This window comes from Rhipicephalus microplus, chromosome 2 (genome assembly GCF_043290135.1).
Source record: "Rhipicephalus microplus isolate Deutch F79 chromosome 2, USDA_Rmic, whole genome shotgun sequence".
Classification (NCBI taxonomy): domain Eukaryota; kingdom Metazoa; phylum Arthropoda; class Arachnida; order Ixodida; family Ixodidae; genus Rhipicephalus; species Rhipicephalus microplus.
In genome coordinates, this window is record NC_134701.1 from 231,289,951 (window position 1) to 231,314,295 (window position 24,345).

The following is a 24,345-nucleotide window of genomic DNA, read 5'->3' on the forward strand; positions in this document are numbered from 1 at the left end:
GCGTATCCCGCACCGTCGACGTCATCGGTGGCGTTCCACGTCTCGGTTAAGCAAAGCACGTCCACTCAGCGGAGTACGGGGTCTTGCACGACGTCAACCGCGTGAGCGCGCCCCGTCACTCGGTTATTTAAAGCGAGCGCCGGCCCCAGCCTGCGCATGCGCGCGTTAGCATACAGCTGACGCGTGGAGGGGAGAAGCGATCGCAGCGCGTACTGTGTTGAGAGGAGGAAGGGATGCACAGATGGCTGGCAGAGGAGGAGGGGAGGCTGCGGACGGCGATGGCGCATGACTAGCCCATAGTATAACACGCTCCGCATGTAAAATAAGCGAGATGGCAGTACTTCAAGTGTTCAGCATATGGACGGATGGGCATGGACGGACAGACAGACAAACACACGGACGGACGGAGACACACACTGACGGACGCATGAACAGGCGCACGTACGGATGGACTCACACATGGACGGACGGACGCATGAACTGGCACGCGGACAGAAGTACGGACGGATTGATGGACGCTTTGCCCCACTCATCATCATTCATACCGTGGATATGCTGTGATAGTCCGTGCGTGCTTCCGCGAGAGGTGGCACTCGCACTTTCTTACGACCTGCGCTTCGTGCCTACTTCCCACCTTTACCCGCCTCTAGTTCATGGCTATATACTACTACACTATATTCATGGCACTGCGTCCATATACCCTCGCTAAACCTTGCTAAAACCAAGGAGGTTACGCCCAGTGAGTTTAACGTGGCAACTCTTTCTGTAAAGATAGCGCTCAAAGTACGTCCTTCTGATAAGAGGTTTTTTTTAGTAAGCATCAAATTCAAGGCAAAATTAATTGAAGTCACCAATACTCGTCTCTGTAAGTTATTTTATCAGAAACAACTATCTTTTAATTTATGATCAATATGCGCGGGTTTCCTCCTCAATTGAAAACGGTGCGCGCGTGCCACTCCTCTAGTCCGGCCGTGGAGGTGGGTATACCTGCTACTACGACAACATAAGTCGCGGACGCACGACCCACGGCATAGGGAGCTTCACCGCCAAAAACTAATGCTGTATCAAGGCTTTTTTTTTTAATCCTCTAGGCTTTGCTATCTGGCGCTGCACTCACACTAGAAAACTCGACTCTACATCGTTTATATTTTATTTCAAAACAAGTGACCACATGTATACGGTAAGTAGGGTGCTCCATGCGCGTGCCCCAACAGCAAGCACCAGTACGCATCGCTTGTGCATCCGGGTTTTTATGGCTTTTTTTGTTCCAAATAAAATATTGTTAAATCAGCGCTCATGTGTCTCAAGCCTGTTTACTGTCTTCGTCTTCTGCGCATTTAATCTGTTCGAGATTGCTGTTACCTAGTGGTGCAGTTATGGCACTTATGGTATTCCAGTACACCATACTTATCGTCATGGACCAACGCAAGTCTTGAAGGCATAGCGAAGTAGAAGACATTTAGTTCACTTCATAGAGTTTGTACTGGAAGAAAACACGCAGTCGCCATTTTTGCTGACGTTGATACAATCAACGACTTGATTGCGTTTAGTTTATTTTCATTTTCTAGTTTAGTTTCATTTTCAGTTTTAGCACTGGATTTACAACGTCACATATGGCCTGCTTTAGCATTACAGGCAGCGCCAACAGCGGTGGAAGAGAGAAGCGTTGTGTTACAGCGCCACTTCGCTTTCGGCGGACATCACGGATAACAATTGCTTCGCTCCCCGCGTTTGTGCTGTTCACCTGTCCGTGACGGGTCTGGGAAGGCGAAGCTGGGGACCGTCGGCTGTTGACGTCATGGTCGTGGTCCGTCGGGCCGTATCTGTTGTGTGTTGTTCGGTCCCGAAGAATGTGATGTGCACACTGGTGCTGTAGCCTGTGCCGGGCGCTGTGATCTTTGTGTGGGAACGTGTGTGTGTGTGTTTGCCTGTGTGCATCGCGTGCTTGTGTGCGCGCGTGTGCCATGCCTGGGTGTGCCGTCTCCTGAGGAGCAATGTTCCGCTGTATTCCACTGTTCCGTGGGTGCAACCGTCAAGTCGAGTACATCGACAAGAGACACAGTAACTTGTTCAATATACCGGACGATGTGCTGAGGTACGCGAGGACGTTAGAAGAGCTGCTCCTAGATGCCAATCACATTCGCGACCTGCCGAGAGTAAGTAGCGCGAAGCTTGCACGCCTGACGGAGCTGTACGACAGCCCAGCGTCGGCTAGGCCTAACCGACCGACTAGGCTTACGCTGCTGTTTTAAACGCGAATGCTTGCCTTTGCAGGGCCTTTTCCGACTCACGAAGTTGCGGAGGTTAAGTGTCAACGACAATGAAATCTCCCAGCTTCCAGCGGACATTGCCAACTTGATGAACTTGGTCGACTTGGATGTGAGCAAAAACGGTAAGCAGACATCATTACTACTGCCGCATCCTGGGGATTTGTAATGCGAAAGCGATTCCTGGTTTCATAGAGTAACGTAAACAAACGGCCCACTCTCTTAAAGCTATTAAACAGTGCCGCTCAGCTGACACTTGCTAACGCGCTGCAACACCGGAGTAGCGTCCAGAGCAGACGGGATTGCCGAGGAAAGGCGAAAACGCAGTCACGTGGTGTCAGCTGAGCCAAGTTGCGCCGTGACTGACAGGGCCGCAGGAATGCTGTGCTCGCCGCTTCTGAAGGGTTTCCGACGGAAACGCGTTGGTACAACTACGCTACTGGACTGCGTACCTGTATGCAGACGCATTACGTTGTTACTTTTGTTTCAATCGGCGCTACCCTCGAACTTGGCGGCATGTCGCGACGAGCGTCTGCGTGTATTAAAAGACCGGCGGCGTGTATTCGGCCCCGCCCTTCCAAGAATAATGCGGCACCGACCGATGCCATTTCCGCAACTTGAGTATCACGTCGCGATTAATCTGTGATGGTGCCTAGATGGACGCTTTCATGTGCGCATCGCCGGCTGACCATTCGTTTCGAGCCAGTTAATTCTTCAAAGGAAACGGGCGGGGCTGGCTGCTTGCTCATAAGTAATTTGTGCCTCGTCGTATCCTCAGGTTGCGTAAGAAGTTAGCCACGCCTCCTAGAGGCTACATTCCATCGTGCCATAGCGCACGCTTCTCTCTCTCTCGTTTTACCTTACTGCCCCCTCTAGTGCCTTTTGCGCTGCATGTGCTTCGGATGCATGAAGGTTACATTCAGGAAATTCGGTCTGTGATTTTCTGGATTCATAAAAATTCTACGTGACTTCGCAGAGGTGGACTTTCAAATATACGTTATCGCAGCATTGCACTTTCCACTGAATGTCGTATTCACACTCACCAAATGTGTGCATAGCCCCGCCGCGGTGGTCTAGTGGCTAAGGTACTCGGCTGCTGACCCGCAGGGCGCGGGTTCGAATCCCGGCTGCGGCGGCTGCATTTCCGATGGAGGCGGAAATGTTGTAGGCCCGTGTACTCAGATTTGGGTGCACGTTAAAGAACCCCAGGTGGTCTAAATTTCCGGAGCCCTCCACTACGGCGTCTCTCATAATCATATAGTGGTTTTGGGACGTTAAACCCCACATATCAATCAAATGTGTGCACACGATTTACAAGCATTCCTTAAGCTAAAATGATCTTCCTGGTGGTGTTACCTACTGCAAAGTATTGTGGACCCATTGTGGAGCCACCAAGCAACAGGTGCCTATAGAATCGACGTGGTCACTTTAATTTGAGCGTTGGAATATAGTTTGTCATGATATTTGTTTTGTTTTTCCACTCCAAATGTATCACATTTATGCATCTGTCTGCCCTATAAAATATTTGTGACCCGCGTACGTCTTGTCAACAACATGCTCCTTATGCTGCTTCAGTGCCGTATTGGTGATTTTTACTGCACTGGAGTTTTTTTTTCTTTTGCAATATTTACCCATTCAATCTCGCCACATCATGCACAGCACACTTTACACCTGTCGTTGTGTGCACTCAGTGCTGACTCACTAGTAATGCTAGAGTATACATATTTTCAGGCATCTTTTCACAAGCTTAGTTGTTGTAGCTCTCAAAACTTCCTTAGTCATTGCTCCCTGCTGCAGTGGGTTGCAGTGATCAGTTCTCAGGCTTCTACAGCTATGCGTTTCAATCATTAGCCCTCCTCGAAGGCGTCCATGACCATTTGGGCTTCGTTAGCTTGTGGTGATAATCGGCTATGAGGGGAGAGCAAATTGCAGAAATAAGTATGTTTTGAACAACAAAAAATATATGCTAATTGATTCTGTTGAATAGTCACCCTTAAAAGCAAGATTCATGAAAGTTTTAAATAGTTGTTCACTTATAGGTTGTGCAAATTACAAGAAATAGTTTTATAAACATCCATATTGACTGCTTTTGTGGCTTTATGCTATATTTGGGTGGATGGCAAATTCTTTTCTTTAGCTTAATTTTCAATAATGCCTAATTGACTATGAAACTATTAAATGCTAACCAAAAAACCACCTGTTGCACATGTTCGGAAATTGCTCCAAACAAAACTGCCTATTGTGCATGTTCTAAGTGAAGACCCAACAAGTATCGTTGGCGAGGGATATTTGTCAGCACCTGTTTTTATGACCTCCAGTGAAATGCAGTGCTCAGGCCCCCTAGCGTTGGTCCAGAACATTATGTAAGAACTTGGCTTTGGTCTCCATCCATTCACAATGGACAGTTGGCTGTCCTGTCTTGCATATTTTGCAGAGATTGTATATACCCGCTTCATTTAATGCAATAGTGTTAAATAGCTCATTTCACTGGAATTCTGGTGTCAGTGTTGTCTATTGCGAGTCTAAAATTATTTTGTCCGTAACAGAAAAATGAAGATGCGAGTAAAATAAACAATAAAAAAAATCTCATTGGGGGGACCCGTAGGCTTCAACCTTTAAGAGTTGAATGCTATAGAGATATCATGTCTCTAGTGCGTACTTCAAACACTTAGTACATGAATTTTTTTTCAAACTTGCTATGCGCTCACTATGAGGCCTTAAGGGTGCAGTAGCGTGTGTGCGCTTTGTAGTGGGTGACGGGCTTTAAACCATGAAGTCATTATGATAGGCACCCGGTGGCAATGTACGCTCGTACCATGCATTAGTGCTGCAATATTTCATGTTGTATTGTGAAGCATGTGTACATGACACGTGTGTTTGTAAAGCATGAAAGTTAATTTCCCAGCATTTCTAAGCAGAGGAATTTTTTTTCACTGTATTCACAAGCAGACACAAGCCTGTGTGGCAGAACACTTGCTTGCCACTCAAATGACCTGGGTGCGATCCCCATTCAGACCCAGAATGTTTTATTATTTATTTTATTTGCATCTTTGTTGACTTTTCGGTCACACACAAGATGATTTTTTGCTCACAACCATCATCAATGCCAACGCTGTAATTTCTGTGAAACGAGCTCTTTGACCTGTAATATTCGGTTTGAGCTGGAATATAACCCGGCCATCTGCCTGGCAAGCAGCTGTTATACCACAAATCCATGCTATTACTTGAAAGTGTTTTGGGGGAGGGGGAGGTTGTATTAATGGCATGTAGGGAGATGAGTCTTTTTAATGCACATAATATTGCATGGCAGATGCATAGACTTGCATAAGGCGTTAAAAAATTGTGAATTGCACAACAAGTGGGCATTGTAGAAGCTCACTGATTACAAAGTGTTCAGACATACTTAATCATTGTCAGCCGCAAACACTTTAACAAGGTCAGCAGCTACATAAGTGTTGCAGACATGTAGTTGGCCCATCGCTGATTGGCAAAAGCAAAAATTATGCCATAGTGGGCACTTGACAATTCTACGTGCTGTAGCTATTCTAAGATCACTCGAAGTGGATGTTATGCTCCCAGTCATAAGTTTCCTTATCGCAAGGTTAAGGCTTGCACCGAGAAGTGAAGGCAGGCAAGCAATTGCGAAGGCAATGCACACGAGACCATTAAGCTATCGCAGCCTACTTTCGAACGCAAAGCCCAAGCGCTCTTGACGTTTTCTCTTTTTTAACTTCAGGCTATGAACAGTCGGATAATGGGCCAGTGTCTAGTCAAACATTCAGTAGAAAATGCCCCTCAAGTGGATTTGTATGTGCAGAATACGTTGTGTAAGTGCACCACTGAAGTGGCCACTTAAGGGGACACTAAGGGCAAATGACAATTTTGTCAGAGTGAAAACTCAATGCATGGCAACATCTAAAGTGGCAATAGTATCAACAGCAATGCCTTACTTACCAAGAAATTAAGCTAAATGTATTACACGACGTGCGCCACCAGTGGGTCATTTGCAAAATGGTCCCAATGATGCGAGAGCATTTGACTACAATTAATCACTAGTAACCAAACTATCTGCAATAAAAAAGAATTTGATGTTCATCAAGAGATGTAATAAATGCTGCTTGTGCATTTCCGTTTGATTTATAGAAAAGGGGAAATTTTAGAATGATGTGTTAAGTAGTTGTTGCTAGCGGGTTTCAATTTTTGAATAATTTTCGAGCACTTCACATTTTTTATCTTGCAGGGTGAAGTGTAAGATTTCAGTTGTACAACTCAACGAGCCAGGCTTATTAGGACAGGCCGTACCTGCATGCATTGACAATTTTTCTTGCACATGACATTAGTGATTATGTATTGCTTTGTGCATCTTATGGATGCTATGAAAATGAATGCATTCCTTCATGCAGTATAGGTAACTGTAGGGACTATTTCAAATTGAAGGCTGCCTTTTTATTTTCACATTCTTCTATTATAGAAGTCATCAAACACACTTACTTTAAAACACTAATAATGAAGACAATATCTGGGGTTTTACATCCTAAAACCATGATATGATTATGAAAGATGCTGTACTGGAGGGCTGCGGAAATTTAGACCACCTGGTGTTCTTTAACCTGCACTGACATAGCACACTACTTGAGCTTCTAGCATGTAACTTCCACTGAAATGCAGCCGCAACGTTGGGATCAAACCCGACACTTCAAAAGCATTTGTGTAATCCGGCTAACTCTGACTAAAAACTACTTTTTGAAATCAACCCGTTAATGTATGACCATTTATCAACTTCTGAACAAAATGTTTATTTCAGCAGTGGTTTCATATAATCCATGCTTCATAAGGTGCAGCAATACAACAGAATCTCGCTAATTTAAATGCTAGGATGTGAACATTGCTCTCCAGCAAAAATATAAAAAGGCTGTTAATCATGAATAAACTATTCATTCTTATATTGGTTTCTGGATTTGTTCACTTTAAGCTCTGAGGTTATTCTTGCATACTTGCCGGAAAAAGCACTTTTTTCCTTCATTGTAATCTGAATTCCTCCTTATATTGTGCATTGTTTCAGTTTCTACATGTCAAAGATAGTGTCTGGGAATATGAATATTCATTTGCAGGACTTCCAAGGATTTAGTGCCAATATTCTTTTTTGAGTGTAGCACTCACTGATTTTCACATGTAGCACTCACCTGTAGCACTCACTGATTTTCATTAATGCAAAATCCTGCCTAGTTTGAATAGCGTGGGCAAATATCATATTTACTTTATTGTAATGCGACCACAATTGTAACATGAGGGTCAACTTTAGGTAGCGAAAATCTGGAAAAAAAGGCTTGCATTCCACTTGAGTAAATAAGGTAATGGGCTGTAAGGACAGTGTTACTTATAGGGCTCATCGTACGTAGTTGCTTTTACAAGCACTGAACATTCCTTAACTCTTTTCTGTCTGTTTGTCGGGCCTCTCCCAACAACCAAACAGGGCCACCGCAGTTTGTGGTTGGGCACAGCTTGACGTTTTCTTTCTTGGTTGAATCCCACATACATTTTGTCATTGCATTGCACTCCATCTCTGAATGGATGAGCAGAACTTTGATCTTAGCTTTGATATCCTCAGTTGTGGGTTATAATGGATGGAAGGTTGGTAAAGGTTTTGAATGCCAAAACATTAGTGGTAGTAAGGTTAAGGAAGGCACTAATGCATAGGTGGAAAATGGCTGTCGGGCATCCGCTGAGGTTGATTTTGAAAAAATTGCTTATGGGGGGGGGGGGTGGTGGCATTCCTGCTGTTCTGAAATATTGCCGTGATGCTTGGAAGTTGAGTCAGTCAGCTCGTTTCCGTTGAGAGAGAGGGAAGGTGTTCAAGCTAGGTGGGTGGGTCCGCTAGATTAGGGCTCCACTGGCTTGTGCTGCCAGCGGGACGTGGCCCGGAAGCTTTACTTGCGCCTCCGGGTCCAAGCTACCGAGTAGCCCTCCCGATCTTGTTCTATTCTTATCCTGCAAGTAATTCAATTGATATGGTCTTGGACTCAGATGCGGTGGAGGGTCCGTGGCGAGTTGCGACACCACGGACAGTCGTCGTGCACACACAGAATTGAAAAAAAAAAAAAAAATAAACGAGTGAGTGCATGCATGTAGACTAGGGAAGTTCAGCGGGTGTTTGAACCTCCCCTGTGGCTGCGTTCTCCTGGCCCCTCACAACAGTCGGCCCGCCACGGCGTCGATGAAAGCCGGTGTGCAGCCCTCCCCAGCGACGGCCGCTGCACCGGGAAACGAGCGAGAAGGGATGATTAACATTTTTTTTTTCATTTTCTTCATCTTCTTGGCGTCCTTCGCCGCCGTGGGGGAATTGTATGGGTAGTGTATACCTGCGTGTTTGTGTGCGCGTGCCGGCGAAAGCTTATCGCTTGCGACGGCGTCCTTTTTTATTACTGTTATTATTTTACGAGCATCGCGGATGTGTTTCCCCGAGGGGCAGTTGCTGGTGTATCATGTAGCACACGAACGACTACTGCGCCTTTGTTCTTTCTTCACCGTCCTCCTCTTTTTGCCTTCGCGTATTTGCGGGCGTGTTCGCGCGCTATCCCTTAATTTAGGCAGCCTGCCTTCGTCGCGGAATTCTGGGCGAGACGATTTTGGCTAGTGTGGCGAGGAAATGTCGCGCCGCGTTTTGTGTTAGCTGGCAGGCACCCTCTGGTCAGCGTTTGTCTGGATGCGAACCTGATTGATACTGTCGGCTGCACTCGTGTTTTATTTAGGAGAAAAAATACTTGTCCGCATACACATGTTGTGTATGCCTCTTATCAACGTTTTTGTATTACTGAACGCGACTTCCCTAGGCTGCAGCTAACTCTAAATTTATTGGCTGTACAGCAACTCATCCAGAACAGTTAGTGTATAGATATTTCGACTTGGGTGTCCTGGAAAGAGAGAAAAAAAAAAAAAAACACCCGGCGTTGGATTAGTTTGGCGTCTAATGTCACTGTAGTGGGTTTCTTGCACCTTAAGCTTCGTAAGCTAACTAATTGTGATCGTCAGCTGGAGGTAAACGACTTTGACTTCTCGCTGCGTGTTAGCTAAGCAGGGCGGCTTGCGCCGTTGGCTTGGGCCGCGCCCGCAGGAACCTATAGAAAGGAAGGTGACTCAACACGTTGGTATCCGTTTCAAGAATGGTTTTGTCGCAAACCACTAAAAGGTTGGAAAGGAAAGAGAAAGAAAGCATAGGAAGAAGGAAGGCTGCTGAGAAAAACTATATAGTGCGGGTGCAACCACCGGCCACCTTTGTCCCGTCGGCATTGTGTTGCTGGTCCGTCGACATCTCCCTCAAGTCGCGTGTAATCGGGCCGCGATGGTTAAAATGTGTTAAAGTTTTGCGGAAAAACGACAAGAGTGGCAACCACAGATGTTTTTTATTTACACAAATAGACTATCCTACGCCGCCTGCCCTGTGTGTCAGGTTTCACGCATAAAATTTGTGAAAATCTATCGGCTGAGCAGCCTACTAATTGTAGCAGGTCAAAAGCATGTTCTGCGAGCGCATGCGTCGGCGGCCAACCATCCACTTTTAGTACACGGGTGGATCGTCAGGTACAGTGGGTCTTGCAAGCACACTACAGAACAATGGGCGTGTTGCTCTAAATACTTACCTTGGACATTAACTATTTCAAATCCTATCTCCAAGTGCTATCAATCTTTACGATTTTGTTCGAACCCTTCGGGAGAAAGGGTTCGAAATTTGAACTGCGCAGATTAAATGTAGTCGGAAATAGGTGTGTGGAATAGTACATTTTAATTGATAGAAATATGCTATTACATATCGAACCAAGAACAAACACTAGCCATTGAGGTGCTGTAGGTCAATGCTATTACACGAGTTGGTTAAATTAACCTCAGGGTAAAGCTTGTGGAGAAAGGCAGGGTTAGGGTGCGTTTCTGTTTGAAATAATCGCATTGTAAGCGCCTGCGCTCTATTTAGTTTTCTATGTGGAGGTGGAACGATTCTCCTATTCATAGCGATATGTTAATTTAATTATATGTAGTTGGCGGATCCCTGTTTACTAAATCTACAGTACGACCCAAAGGCCCTCTATGGTTCAGGCTAAAACCACCCCAGGTTTGTTATTTTCTTTTTCCTACCTATACAGCCTCATTGCTCTCCTGGTTTGACCATGTTCTCGCCAACGTGAGACTTACCCGTTCGGCTTCTTTTGAATTGGTACATACATCAGCCGTTGGAATGAATAGTTACACAATAATTCTTTTTCGTCGCGATTTTATTCTGCTGTCGCTCGGCCTGCGCGGCCATCCGTTGAAAGGTGCGTGTGCCTATTGTCACCCCACCTCAGTGTAGCTTGTGCAAGAGGACTCCCGCACGCGCACAGGTGCGCGCAAACTCGGGAGACTGTACGCGTCGCGCGTATGAGAGCGCATGCGCCTGGCAATCCATGAGGTGTAGAATACGCGCGGGCGTGAGCCGAGCCAGAGCTCTTCTGCTTCATACTAGTGTGGACGGGGACCGACGCAGTGTTGGGGCAAAAAAAGGCTATGCGCGCGTTCTAACTTATGATGGTTTTTATTCACGCACATTCTGGAAGCTTCCGAGTGCGAGATCGAATGCGTAAGCCTTTTTTCGGAGACAAACCAGAGCGAGCGTCGGTGCGGTGTAAGCTTCGTAAGAGAGAGAGAGAGAGAAATGAACGTTTATTTAGAGAACAGTGTTCCGAGCGAGGCCCGGTGTCACCCTAAGCTGGGAGGGTTCTTCCCTAGTCCAGGAACCCTCTGGCTTCGACTGCCCTCTTGGCCCTGGCGACGAGTTGTCGCTGGTCTTCCAGGTCCTCGAGGACGAGCTTGGCCTCCCACGTTTCCATTGGGTGGTCGTCGTTTATTCTTGGGGCTTGGTCCCGCTCCAGTTGCACGTGGTGGTTAGCATGGCGCTGGCATTCCAGGAGCAAGTGTGCCAGGGTGTCTGGTACGCTGCAGAGCGGGTACAAAAAAAAAATGGCAGCATATCCACGGAGTGAATGATGGAGAGTGGGGCGAAGCATTCGTCCTTCCATGCGTCCGTCTGTGTGACCGTCCATGCGTCTGTTTGTGCGCCCGCCCCTGCGTTCTTTCGTGCATCCGCCCCTGCGTCCGTTCATGCGTCCATCCATGCATCTGTTTGTGTGTCCGTTCGTTCATCTATTCAACACTCCAAGTCCCACCATCTCGCATCTTTTTATCATATATTCCCCATATAGAAGCACCGCCATCCAGCGGACATTCCAAGGACTAAACGAGAGGTGGCACACGCACACTTTCTTACGGCCTGCGCTTTGGGTCCACTTCCCACCTTTAACCACCTCAAGTTCATGGTGTATTCTAGTTCACTGTATTCCTGGCACTGCGACCAAACGCTCGCTAAACCTTTCGAAAACCAAGGAGGTTACGCCCAGCGAGTATAACGTAGCAACTTTTCCCTGTCAGATAGGGCTCAATTTACACGCCAATGGCTGCTAATGGGAAATGAGAGGCGGAGAATTCGGCTTTTACTTTCTTACGGCTTGCGCTTCGTATCTACTTCTCATTTTTAACCACCCTGAGTTCATTCATGGTATATACAAGTTCATTGTATTCATGGCACTGCGGCTCAACGCTCGCTAAACCTTTCTAAAGCTAAGGAGGTTACACCCAGCGAGTAAAATGTAGCATCCCTTTCTTGTCCGATAGTGCTCAATGTACATGCCAATGGCTGCTAATGGGGATCGCAGCGTGCGCGTTGACTAAAAGCCGAATGCTCATGTCTCTCATTCCCCATTAGCAGCCATTGGCATGTACATTGAGCACTGTTTTTTATTGTTAAACAACGCGCAGAAGAAATCTCTCACTGGCACCACCTTGGAGGTCAAGTGTTATACCTATTTCGGGTATGTGCCACTGGTGGTTACATACGAGGGACGCCCAAGCCACGCCATAAGGGGCTTCACCCCTAAAAAAAAAAGTTCTCGAAATCGCGTAGACGTATACGCGTTGAAGGGGAAAGCTGATATTGGTATAACTGCGCGTACGTGTATGTAAGCGAGCTTGGAGAGCGGTGCGGAAATTGCCGCTCGGTGGAACCCGAGCAGGGAACGGAAGGCTCGTGTGACCGCGCACCTGTACGTGCCATCCTTTGCCCGCGGGATTTTAGTACGTGGTGGAGCTGTCGCGCGGAGAGGGAATATTTAGTTAGCGTGGCAGCTCGGCCAAGTCATCGATTAATGACGTGGGAGGCATGGTATTTTTTTATTGAGAACTATCGGACAATAATGCCAGGGTGTTTAAGCATATCGGTCGCAGGTTGGATCCTGCCGGCACCGAGTTGTCGTTTCGCCCAGTTTTCTTTCTTCACATTTGCATATAACAATTAGTTCTAATAACATCCCCTACACTTGCCCTGGCATCTGTTAGTTTTCGTTAACATTGTGCCTAACAAGGAAAAACGAGCCCTTAACTTTCATATATTTTTCTTGTATATTTATCTGCGTCACACGCGATAAAAGCTGCCGCCAACGCCTTGTCGTGACAGACCGCCGCATACTTGTGCAACTAAAGCGCGTGTTTCCACGCATACGGGACAGGTTCCCAGAAATAGTCGCTCGAAGGATTGCAGGTATAGTGGTTACTAATTAGTTGCATGCACCGGTGAGCTCACTAAAAGGCGTCTGGTGAAAGGCCAAATTCCCGTCGTTAACGAGGTTACCAGATAACCTATAGGAAGGCGTGGGCGTGCGCTCACCGTATGAGATTTGTAAGCGTGTTTAGTTGCGCTTTGTTTTGAATGACCCCGCCCGCGAATGGCGCAGTACTCGAAGGGTGGGCGTTACGCTTTGCATTCACCATCGCATGCACTCCATTATCTTGGAGGTTTGTTACACGTTATCGAAATGAGTGATGGGCATGCGGTGGCAGCGATGCCAGCATTGAAATGCGTAAAACGGCGCTTTTTTAAACACAAGACAACGGATAGATGTGAAGTCTTGTATTAAAAAAAATGCAGTCTGATATTTTTTACCATAGAAGCTCATCGACTCGCGCCGTTTGCCTGTCTTCATCAGAGTTGGAGGCCGCGTGTTTGGTATACCACGAGCAGTAAACGAGGCAGTAAGCATGGCTAGAGCGATTAAATTTGCGTTTTGCAAATAAAAAGAAGTGCTTTTTTTAGCGGCGTCGCTGTAACTCTGCATTGACCGCTCCAAGGCGTCACGAAATTTTACGTAACTATGCTAAAAAAAAATGCGTGAAAAACAGAGCTGCAAACAACGCCCCTAGTTGGCAACTCAACACACAAGCGCCGATATTGAATACGGAACGTTATTTTCACTCAAGTAGCGTCGAAATACGATGGAATATGTCATCGACTCTTTAGGTCTCTTTGTACAGCGAGATCGCTGGTGAAGTCTCGCTTTTATTTGTCCCTTACCTTTTAGCTATACTTCGTTTTATTTATCGTGGCTGCCACTGCTGAGCCAGCAAGTGGCGGAAAATTTATTTCCCACACCTGTAGCGTGCGCATCCGCCTTTTTGAATAGCCGCCCATCAATCACTTCCGTTTATCCTCCGGCGGGATATGGACTGTTTTTACCTCTTATATGTCGTGCGTGCTCGTCTTTCTCCAGGGGTCCATATATCTGTACGTACGAGAAGCATCGCGAGTTTCGATTGGCGTGTCTACCACAGCGCACCTGCTGTTAGACGGGCCGTGTGGGCAGTTTTATTTTTACTAATTTTCTAGTTAGGTCATACATACTGTTATCGTGCGAGACATTACGGCACCGAACTGGATATTTGTGTTTTATCTCGACCGTTGTTTCTTGCCTACTTTGGCATTAAAGTCGCCCAAAAGAATAGTGCACTGTGTGTTTACTTTGTTAATAACTGACTTCATAGTACCATTTAACCAAATGGTCATTATGGATCGATGTAGGCGCGCAGGCCTGTACCACCGTCATCTTGTACCTTTTGTCAAACTTATTATGATACTTGCCACCCTCTCACTGATGCTTTTGCATTCCTCTATGTTGCCAGTGATATTCTTTTGTTTAATAAACTCACTCCTACCTAGTTCTTTTCTGTCTACTAATACACGGTAGCCTAGGACGTGTCCGTTCCTCAGCACTGTGTAAGCCTCACTTCTCCTAACTTCACTGAGCCCTATTAGGTTCCCTTAAATACCCTCTAATTCCTCAAATAGCACAGCTAGACTAGCCTCACCAGATAGTTCAGACTACAGTGGCGGCCTGTACGGACCCAGAGCTTCGTAGCACCCTCCGCTGCGTCACATGTCCTACTGCCGCCTTTGACAGTTGCTTCGCAGCCGCTGGGGACTGAGGGCCAAGGGTTAATTGGTACTTTTCGGGCTCACCAACATACCTATTGAAAAACGTAAAAAAATCTCGTGCAGTCCTCGGGCCGCAATCGAGAGTCTCGAGGGCCGTGTGTTTTAGACCGCTGCTCTGAAGGTTGCTGCGAGTTTCGCAGCGAAATAGACATTCTTTTTTTTTTATTCGTGCTACCAACGCTTTAATGTATACGCACTGGTGGTGGCGTCAACGATGAACCTTGACCAAGCGTTAACAGAATTCGTCAGAACGTGCCATTAGCTCCTTTGAATCCCCCCCCCCCCCCTTTCTCACGCGCGCACAGCGACGAGGAGACGGCGTTTGATTAAGCTGTAACAATTGTGCTTCGCGGCGTAAACTTGTTTCCGTGGTGTTTGTATCCGCGCGGCGTTAAACGGGTCGGGAAAAGAGGTCCACTCTCCGCGCATGCACCGCCACCACACCCGTCCAAGGATCAGAAAGGCACTGGCTGTGGCCTTTGTAAGATAGGGTGTCGCTAATGATCGAGCACCGTGTCGGGGGTCGCGCCCTGTTTGCACGACGGAAACGATTGATCGGTCTGCCCTGCTGCTGCTCCCGACGCGCTTACGCTGAAAGTTTAAATGGCGTTTTTTTATCGACTGCTGCGTGATATTTACGCACCACGTGTAGGTTTTTTTCCCAGCTTCGAGAAACGACCGATCGAACGAGACACGCGGCGCGCCAGTCGTGCACACGCGTCTTTACTTCGCCCCCCCTTCGTGTCGCGGTGAATGGTGTTGGTTCTGCGGCTTTTTTTTTTTTTTTGACGACTTGTCGTATGGAAACGACGTACTTTGAAAATGTTCTGGCCTCCTCGTTTACGCCTTTTGTCGGCTGCCGGAGTGCTGCTGCTGCAGGGCTGCGTGGTCCAGACGAGCGGGTGCTGAATCTCTGTCTGAATAAAACAGTTGCTGCTCCTTTAGGTGCCAGAACAACGGTATGATTATAAGACAGTGCTGTGTCGCTTTCTTCCGGTTTTCAAATTTTTTCGCTCTTCGTCCGGGGAGCTTCAAATACTAAGACCAACAGTTCATGCATTAACTGCGCATGTTACTTTCACGACGGTACCGCCTGTAATAATAATAATAATAATAATAATAATAATAATAATAATAATAATAATAATAATAATAATAATAATAATAATAATAATAATAATAATAAAGACTTGAATAGCAGTTACACCACTTCGAGCGAGGCTTCGGTTTCGTCCTTTGTTCGAGCGGGTGCTTCAGTTTGTTTTATTCTCGCCTGCTCGACGAACTGTACCACGATTCGTTCATTATTTGTCGTTACTATTTACAGCCGCATCGTACAAACGCCGTACACCGGAGCCCGCACGCGAAGGGGAAAACGGCGTTTGGAAATTCAAATCGCTACGACAGCTCACCTTCGCGGCCGGCCGGCGGCAACGTCGCCGTAAATCTCTCGCGCCGTGCATCCCGACTCTGAATTTGCTGAGCCTGTCTGGTTATTCCCCGTGACTGTTATACATGCAGCTTATAGAGAGCCGCTTGTTCAAACATGACGAAAGCGCTGGTGACGAAACTTAGCGAACGTGTCCATCTTCGGTTTGCTCTACATGCCGAGCGGATTACACGTGTGGTGTAATCCGCCGACGGAGCTCCAAATATTCGACGTACGCGCACCCGAGCGCCGTTTTGCTCTGCCGCCATAACGGCGAAGTCTCGAGGGGCGATCGCACGTCTCTGACGTCACTTGAGACAGCTTTTTACTTCGTTATTTCTTGAGCAAAACCTATGGTAAAACAAGGGACCCTAGAAAAGTATACAGTACTTATGAGCTGAAACGTGACACCGGTTTTTTTTTCTTTTAAATTTTTGTATTATGAATAACCGCCACGAGTAATTTGCTCGTCATAACCGCGTTGTGGCGCTTCGAATGTGGCCAATAAACGTAATAATGGCGCTTATGTAAATGTCTGAGTGAATGTCGCGCCGTTATGACACGAGCAGTGGACGCTGCGAACCAAACTACATGCATTACGTAGCAATAGTCGTGTTACAACCGCCGAGTATATATACTATACATATTGGCAATTTCGAGGCTGGTGAACAAATATTTCGCGTTAAAGGGACCGACAACTGATTTTTTTTTTACCCATTTTCTTCCGGCGTGACAGAAAGCTTACCATCGTAGTGTTCGTATAGCTGTAGTAGTTTATCCCAGAAGCACGTAGTCATTGTTTAAGCAGTATGTTTCGATCCGAAAAGCTCTGAACACGGATCAGCCCTTCCATCCAGCAACACTGAGAATTAATAGCGATGCCGGTATCCTTTCTGGCGACTTGGGAATGCTGTCGTTGTTCTGCTTTCGCAGCAGTTTCTGTAACTATGCTTAACCACGTTTATTATGAGCTTTACAAGTTTTTTTTAAAAATAACAAGCCGTTACAATGAGACGATTTGGCCTTATACAAATTCTCTGTATTTGTACCGCGCCCCGCCGCGGTGGTCTAGTGGGTAAGGTATTCGGCTGCTGACCCGCAGGTCGCGGGATCGAATCCCGGCTGCGGCGACTGCGTTTCCGGTGGAGGCGCAAATGTTGTAGGCCCGTGTGCTCTGATTTGTGTGCACGCTAAAGAACCTCAGGAGGTCGAAATTTCCGGAGCCCTCCACTACGGCGTCTCTCATAATCATGTGGTGGTTTCGGGGCGTTAAACCCCACATATCAATCTGTATTTGTACCGCGTTGCGTGCGCCTGCGCCCAAGGTTGTTGCGCCTGTGTCGATGGCTTGTCCCGTCGTCGTTACTCTCGCGACACACGAGCCAAGCCAAGTCGCCGAAAACGCCACTGCGCGTATGTGCGGCCGTGTCCACTAGCACTACACGTCGTTACCGAGACAAGTTGTAGGTTAAAAAAACAAAAAAAATATCTACAAAATTTTAGCGACCGGGAAACTGCGTGCACGATTTCGTGAGCATGCAAAAAAAAGTTGCTCAAGACGTGCTGACGAGCATGGGGTGATTACGTCATGCGAATGCAGCGCCACTTTAGTGCGTATATTACTAACGCAGGCCCATGTGTACATATTTATGGAATAATATCTTTTACTATAAAGAAGCAAACAGTATTTGAATACTATCGCAAAAACTGTTGACCACGTAAACTATAGTTTACGGTCACATGCCAGGACACATAGAATAATTGAAGTTTCTGTCACCAGGTGGCGTCACAGGCTATTTTCGTGATTTAAACTGAAGAAATAAAACTATAATCTCTCCATCCGTGCAGCCATCTCATTTCATGTTCTGGGCAGTTGTCGGTCCCTTCAGTACTCGTGGTCGGGCGCGGTACGCCGATTTCGAGGTCGTGGGTTTGAGTCCGGTCGCTTTCGCCTTTATTGAAATGCGGCTGTTTCCTCACATTTATGTGTGCATTAAGTAACCCCTGCAGGCGGTAAGGTAACGCCGGTGACGTATTACCCGCTGAGGAGTCCAGTCCTTATGGTGCTTGACTTCTGAATCCCGAATGTGGTGTCTGTATTATTATTATTATTATTATTATTATTATTATTATTATTATTATTATTATGCCGGCACTCTGAGAGACGGACGTTGTGTGTTTTGAAACAGGCGTAATTTAAGTGTGCTTATTTCACGTGCTAGAATCAGCTTCTTCTGCACTTCGAAAAATATGTCAGTACTCCTTCATTTGAGGGGGGGGGAGACTTCTTCCAACGCGGTACGTGCCAGCGATCGCATGCAGCACGGTTGGGGACACGTGCGCGCGGTTACTCAATGCGCGCGGACGAACTTGACTTGCTAATCGCAATTCGGTTTTTTTCTCGTTATTCCGCGACTCGTCGGGGCGTTACCGCCGTCATGTCGGAAGGAGGAGGCGCTGGGGTGGTGGCCCAGACACGGATCCACTCTGCCGTCGTGGGTAAGGTGTTTTGAAGCAAGCACATGCGACGATGCCGCGCTCGTACGTGTAGTATCAACGAAGGAAAGGGAAAGTATACGGCTGGGGTTTTTCTCCTTGCCGTATTCGTGGGCGTATTGCCGCAGAGAAAGAGAGAGAGAAACTTTACCTTGTATTGCCGCAGTCGCTTTTGCACCGTTCAACGGCGGCACGGCTGTGGGGGTGGCGACATCTTTGCAGGTGATGGAGTGAGCCAGTTTGGATGGTACATGGGTGGTTCGTTTTTTCCATAGTGTTTCCTATAAACACGCTAGAGGGAGCCCTGGCGCTAGTGTCTATGGTAGCTCCAACGTATGGCGCTTCAGCGAGCGTGAGAATTATGGGTAGTACATGGATTTGCCGAATCTTCGTACTTTACGTTCCGTGTGGATTCAAGCCGTTTTGTCGCGAAACAACAATCAGCAATAATTTTTTTAATTACGTTTCACCACCTTAATCTTTCAGGCTCACCAAACCTTAAAATTGGTCACACAGACGTGCGCGCTGTGTTTACCATCTGCTGAAAGAAAGCACGCGTATGTTATCAGGTTCGATGCATACAGAAAGATACCGTAAAAGAGATTGGGTATGAGATTATCACAAAAGGCTATGTTGCATTGTTTAAATGTCTTTTTATGTATTAGCCGCTTTTTGAACATTGAGCTTGAGGGCTATTGTTTTCGATAGAATAAGCGCGAAAGTTAAGCACAATGATGTCGCGCAGTAATTCGTTTGTTCGCGCGCAATGGGCCCACTTCGTCGTGGTTGTTCAGTTCGACAGTGTAAGGTGCCTCGCTCATTGAAAGGTGAAAGTTGACAGACGAGGCGAAAAAAAAAATACATCGTCCTCGCAGGTTCTTTCCCAACTCAGGCGTTGTTTCGCGATCGAATGAGAAGCAATATTGGTACTGTAGCCATCGGATGATGATAATATACGTCAGCATAGCACTGATTTATCATTAGCCAATATTTAACATCATTTTGCCAATACCAGCCATCACTGTAGTCGATGTTAGCCTTCATTTTGCCAGTGCTAACGAAGAATCGTAGTATGCGGTTGAAAACGGTAATTGAAGTGATTGCCTTCGAGATTGGTCCATGTCGACACACCCCGTACGGAATTTAGGTGGCAAAGGCCTATGGGTGCAGCGATAGAAATGCTGCCCGTGCAGTATTTTATTTTTTTATGTAGTAACTGCTCTGAACCTGCTCCGAAATTGCGATGGTGTAAAGCGAGAACAATGACATTTAGCTCTTATCACACATCGAGAGTAACAAAACCACAAACAAGATGCATTATATACTATCGATGGTATGCCTCTTGGTTTCTAGCTGCGTACTAGCATATATCTCGTTTAGCTATGTATTTGTACCTGGCAAGCAGACAGCTTTGGTGAGATGTGTGTGAGGCTTGTTTAATATCATACTGATTAATAACTGCTATGGTTACTAACGTGATGTGTCATCTAATTGGTGGCTTTGTCAGTTCTGACCTCATTTATGCCACAAGGACTGGCATCTTATGTGTGTTGATAGCTCAGTTAGTTATCTTTTTTTTTTTAAATTTCAGTGCTGGGTGTTTCAGTGAAGTATGAAAATAAGAGTACTTAGTTCTCGTATCCTTTATACTGCTTCTTCGGCGATGGTTATATGTAATCGTGGTGCCTTTTACAAATTTGCATTCAGCGTTATCGTTTTCGTATAATTTCTCCACAAGTACTGGTATTTTTAACCTACAGCTCGTTGTAGCGTTCAGTGTTATGTTTCTTGCTATTAGCAGTATTTATTAGGCGTGCAATATGTTTAATAAGTATGAATATTTATGAAATATTTTGTCACATCTACCAAAAACACCAGCTTCTTTTTTTTTAAATCTCCGAAAGCACTAGTGGCCAAAAGCATGCGGCGGAAAGGAAATGGACAGCTGTCGAGTCGCTGGGACCATAGAGATGACCTACGATCGATACTATCGCTTGCTTGCTTTGTTGTCAGCTCTTTTGTTTGCGCCGCGCTTAGCTTGTATACTCACGCGATGTGTGCGCAGCTATACTATTCAGATAGCAACGAAGGGAAACATGGTAAGTGCATCGATAAAGAAATTGCCAAGTGTAAAGGGTGAACGTGATTCTTTTTTTTTTAATGTTGAGATTCGGTAAGGAGGGTGGAGCTCATGGCGTGTTAAGTATTTATTTCTGCATATAAGACCTGAAAGAGAAAGGGCGCCATGGAAAGGTAAATGTCCAGTCGATAGCGGTCACTTGATTAGATCATAAGTAGGTGCGATGAGAAAGTTGTCCGGCGTAGAACGCGCCCGCAGCTATTGCACTGGGCAGGGGATGACACGAGATCCCTGGTATGTAGGTTATTGAATGATTTCACTTGTACGCGAGATTGATGATGTTGAAGCGTGGGTTTCAGATGCGCCTATAGTACACGAACGAGTATACGTCCGTTGTCGGTGTGCGCGCTTGTCGAATTCGGGATATATATTTGCGGTACGTCGCCGTTAACGCCTTTTCAAAGCATCGTTGTGTGCTCTGCGGACATGCAAGGCACGTGTGTTATTCCGGGTCTCGGTCTTCCTTAGCATTGGAAGGATAAGCAGGAGTCTTTCCCCGGAGTCAGGCGAGAACACGTGGCCATCACGCAATGTCGTCACTGGGCGACTGAAAAAGTCGTAACGTTTTTTTTTTGTTTCTCTTTCCCTCCGTATTTCTCTCTTTCAGCCTTCCTTAAGTATGATGGGAAATTTATCACTTTTGAAAAAAAAAACGTGTCCTTTCTGCGTATTTTTGGTAGGAGGGTTCTCTAAGCTATTCCAGTAAATGGTATATGACCCTACTGTCGGTACATTCGGTTCGCTTAGCCAGATGTACGAGAGCAAAACGCCACCCACCAAGAAAACTAGCGTTCTCTTGCTAACACCGGGTGAACGTTTTGCTCGCGGGCAAACTAACTGTAATGTATAGTTCAACTGAGAGGTTTCGGTTTAACCATCTTCTACGCAAAATATCATATTTTACTTCGTCACTCTTAGGTGCTGGGCGTTATGGTGTCTCTTACAGCGTCTCATTGCGAAAAAAAAAAGCAAGAGCGTTTCCTTTTTTTTAGGGGGCGGGATCGTTTGTATGTATAACCCGAGTCCAGTTTGCGACTTCTGTCTTGTTGCATTTTGCGCAGCACGTTCGTCCGTTGTTGAAAACTGGATGCTCTGGAAGAAACCGGTGCCTCGCGTGATTGCGTATCCTGCTCCACTCAACCTTGTTTTTTTTTTTATTTCGCGTCGCATTGATGGCAATTCCCGGTAGCTCCTTCACGCGGAGGCACAAAATTTTTCTGAGCTCGGTGAAGGAAGAGAGATTGGTTATTTAAGACGGATGCACGCTGGCAGTCACGAGAAGGCTGGTGGCGCACACACGCACGTTTGTATGACCCACTTTAGGAGCGGGACTGGAGCGGAACTTCGGGCGAGTTGTTTATCCATGACTTATCTAATAACGATGCGCAAAATAAATATGTAGGAGGAGGCACATATCCCTCGCGTCCTTCGTCCCGCGCGTTGTTACTGAGATGTCCGAGAACGTGCTCTGTATGTATAGTAAACACGCAGCCATTCTCGTGAACGAAGCGTAAATCCTGGTTACGGTAATAGCGTTGCTCGTTCGCTGTCCTCGGAGGAAAGGGGAACGAGCAAGTCATCAGCTTTCGAGCCACGTACACCGCGTAACTTCAATATATATATATTTCCTTTCATGCTTTTTTCTTGATCCTTATGTGAGACGGCCAATAGAATCTGTGGTACTTTCGAGGAGATAAATGGGGTGCAGGATTTGGACCATTTCATGCCCGTTTTTAAATACTCGGTTACTGTGTGTGTGTGTGTGTGTGTGTGTGTGTGTGTGTGTGTGTGTGCGTGTGTGTGTGTGTGTGTGTGTGTGTTTGTGTGTGTTTCGATGGCTATAGAGGGTCATTAGGTTGGGCGGCCGTGTTAATGGCCGCTCATGGGGTCATTTATGGTTGTTCACGCCTCGCTGTCACCAAGTAACCTACGTTGGAACTACTATACTTCACCATTTAACTTCTGTCTTGTAAAACCTCCGAAAAGTAACTGCTGCCGGCGCCGACCGTAGTTAGCTGAAGTTCCTGTTACATCGCACATTAACTATCCTTTCACGGGCTGTACGCACTGCACACATTGTACCCGAGTGCCACAATTTGGCAGTGCCAAAGCGAGTAGCCCAACACGCTTTACCGCGATTGTCTTTAATTGTCCCCTTGTTGCGTTGCCTTGCGCGTCGCTTATAAGGAAGGTCCTCTATAGACGAGACTGCGTAAGACGCGAGGCACCGGCTCCTCGGGCAGTTAAACAAATGTTTTCTTATCTTTGTATGTCGTGACCTGAACTGTCAAGTCCGGAAACGTTGAACGCACCAACCCTACCTTTTCATGCATATTGTTGCGACCGGGGTTTCCAGACACCGGAGGTCCGGGATGAAGTTGTCGAGGCAGGAGGAAGAGAGACTTGAAGAGGGTTTATTTACAATATATACATTGCGAACTCCCTACACGGTGAGCCCTCAAACGTGGCAGGCCTCTACATGACTCCTAACATAGCGCTCCATGGTGCTTGGTTCTACATGGTTCTGCTCGGTTCTGCTCTGTTCTGCCTGGTTCTCTTCTCGAAAAAAAGCACACCGAATGAGCCGTGGGGGCTCATTATAAAGGGTCTGTCCTCCCCAGATCCCTAGATCGGGGACCGCGTACAGAGGGCACCGTCCAATCACGGATCACACATTACCCGCGAGGGTGACGAGCACGCACGGTCCACGTGAACGTTCAAAATTGAAGCGTGATCACTGCACTCAAAGGTGGTGCCAGCAGGGCTCTTCCTCGTCGTGTGTGTCGCTGGTCGAGAGGTCCCACGCTCAGGACGGCATCCATCAAAGGGTCCGCCGAACTGTTTGCTCAATGAGCGGGGTGATTTGCGGGGGCCGCCGCGACCTCTTGTTCCCAGGAAGATGTCGCATTTGCTGTCGTCCCCCGAACGGCCCACTCCGTCGTGGCGACAGGACGTCTCACCCTCCTGCTAGGACGGACAATACAGGGCCGGCGTAGGCAGCCGGTCGTTCGGTTATTTGTTTGAAGACCAAAGGAGCGCCGCTCCCCCGCCAGCCCTGGCGCCGGCCATGACTGCATCCATTGAAAAGGCCGCCGTAAACAAGCTTCAAATGGTCGCCGAACGACTCGTTTAATTAGCGGGACGATTCCCGGCCGCCGCCGCCGCCGTCATCTTCCAAAGAAGAAGCTGCACTTGTGGTCTCCCGAACTGCTCACGGTGCCGTGGCGGCAAGACGCCGCACCCCCCCGGCCAGGTGGGAACAATACATGGCGGACACGGGCCGCCAACCCGTTTGGCGACCAAAAGGAACATCAAAAGGAACGCCGCTCCCTCGTCAGCTCTGGCGCCGGGCACAACAGCTCGTCCGCCAGCGGGAGAAGCGACCTGAGGGTGACCAGCTGCACAGGTTGCCCGAAGTGTCGCTGTGTAGTGCTGTCTTCCAGGCCACTGCTGATGACGCTCAGCCAAGGACTCTTTCCCTCTCGTTCCCTGTGGCTCCCCTCTGGGAAAAGCATTCATACACACCACCACAGGCACGGGAGAGCACCCTGCCCGCACTGAGACACGTCGAGTCCGACAAATTATCCAAAAGCAACCTTACTTAAGCAGTATTACCAAACACAAAGCAGCAATCGGGACGTTTCTCTGAGGTTTCACCAAAACT

General features: G+C 47.1%; 1 protein-coding gene across 7 annotated transcripts in view; it reads left to right on the top strand.

Moving 5' to 3' along the window:
* Positions 1–1,767: 1,767 nt before the first annotated feature.
* The window catches only part of LOC119170293 (protein lap4), a 175,862-nt gene continuing 153,284 nt past the window's right edge, over positions 1,768–24,345 (top strand). For all 7 annotated transcript variants that reach the window (XM_037421419.2, XM_037421418.2, XM_037421422.2 and 4 more), the window contains exons 1-2: positions 1,768–2,156; positions 2,275–2,392. In XM_037421419.2, coding sequence (XP_037277316.2) covers positions 1,995–2,156; positions 2,275–2,392 — 280 coding nt within the window. In that variant the 5' untranslated portion in view covers positions 1,768–1,994. The remainder of the gene's footprint in view (positions 2,157–2,274; positions 2,393–24,345) is intronic.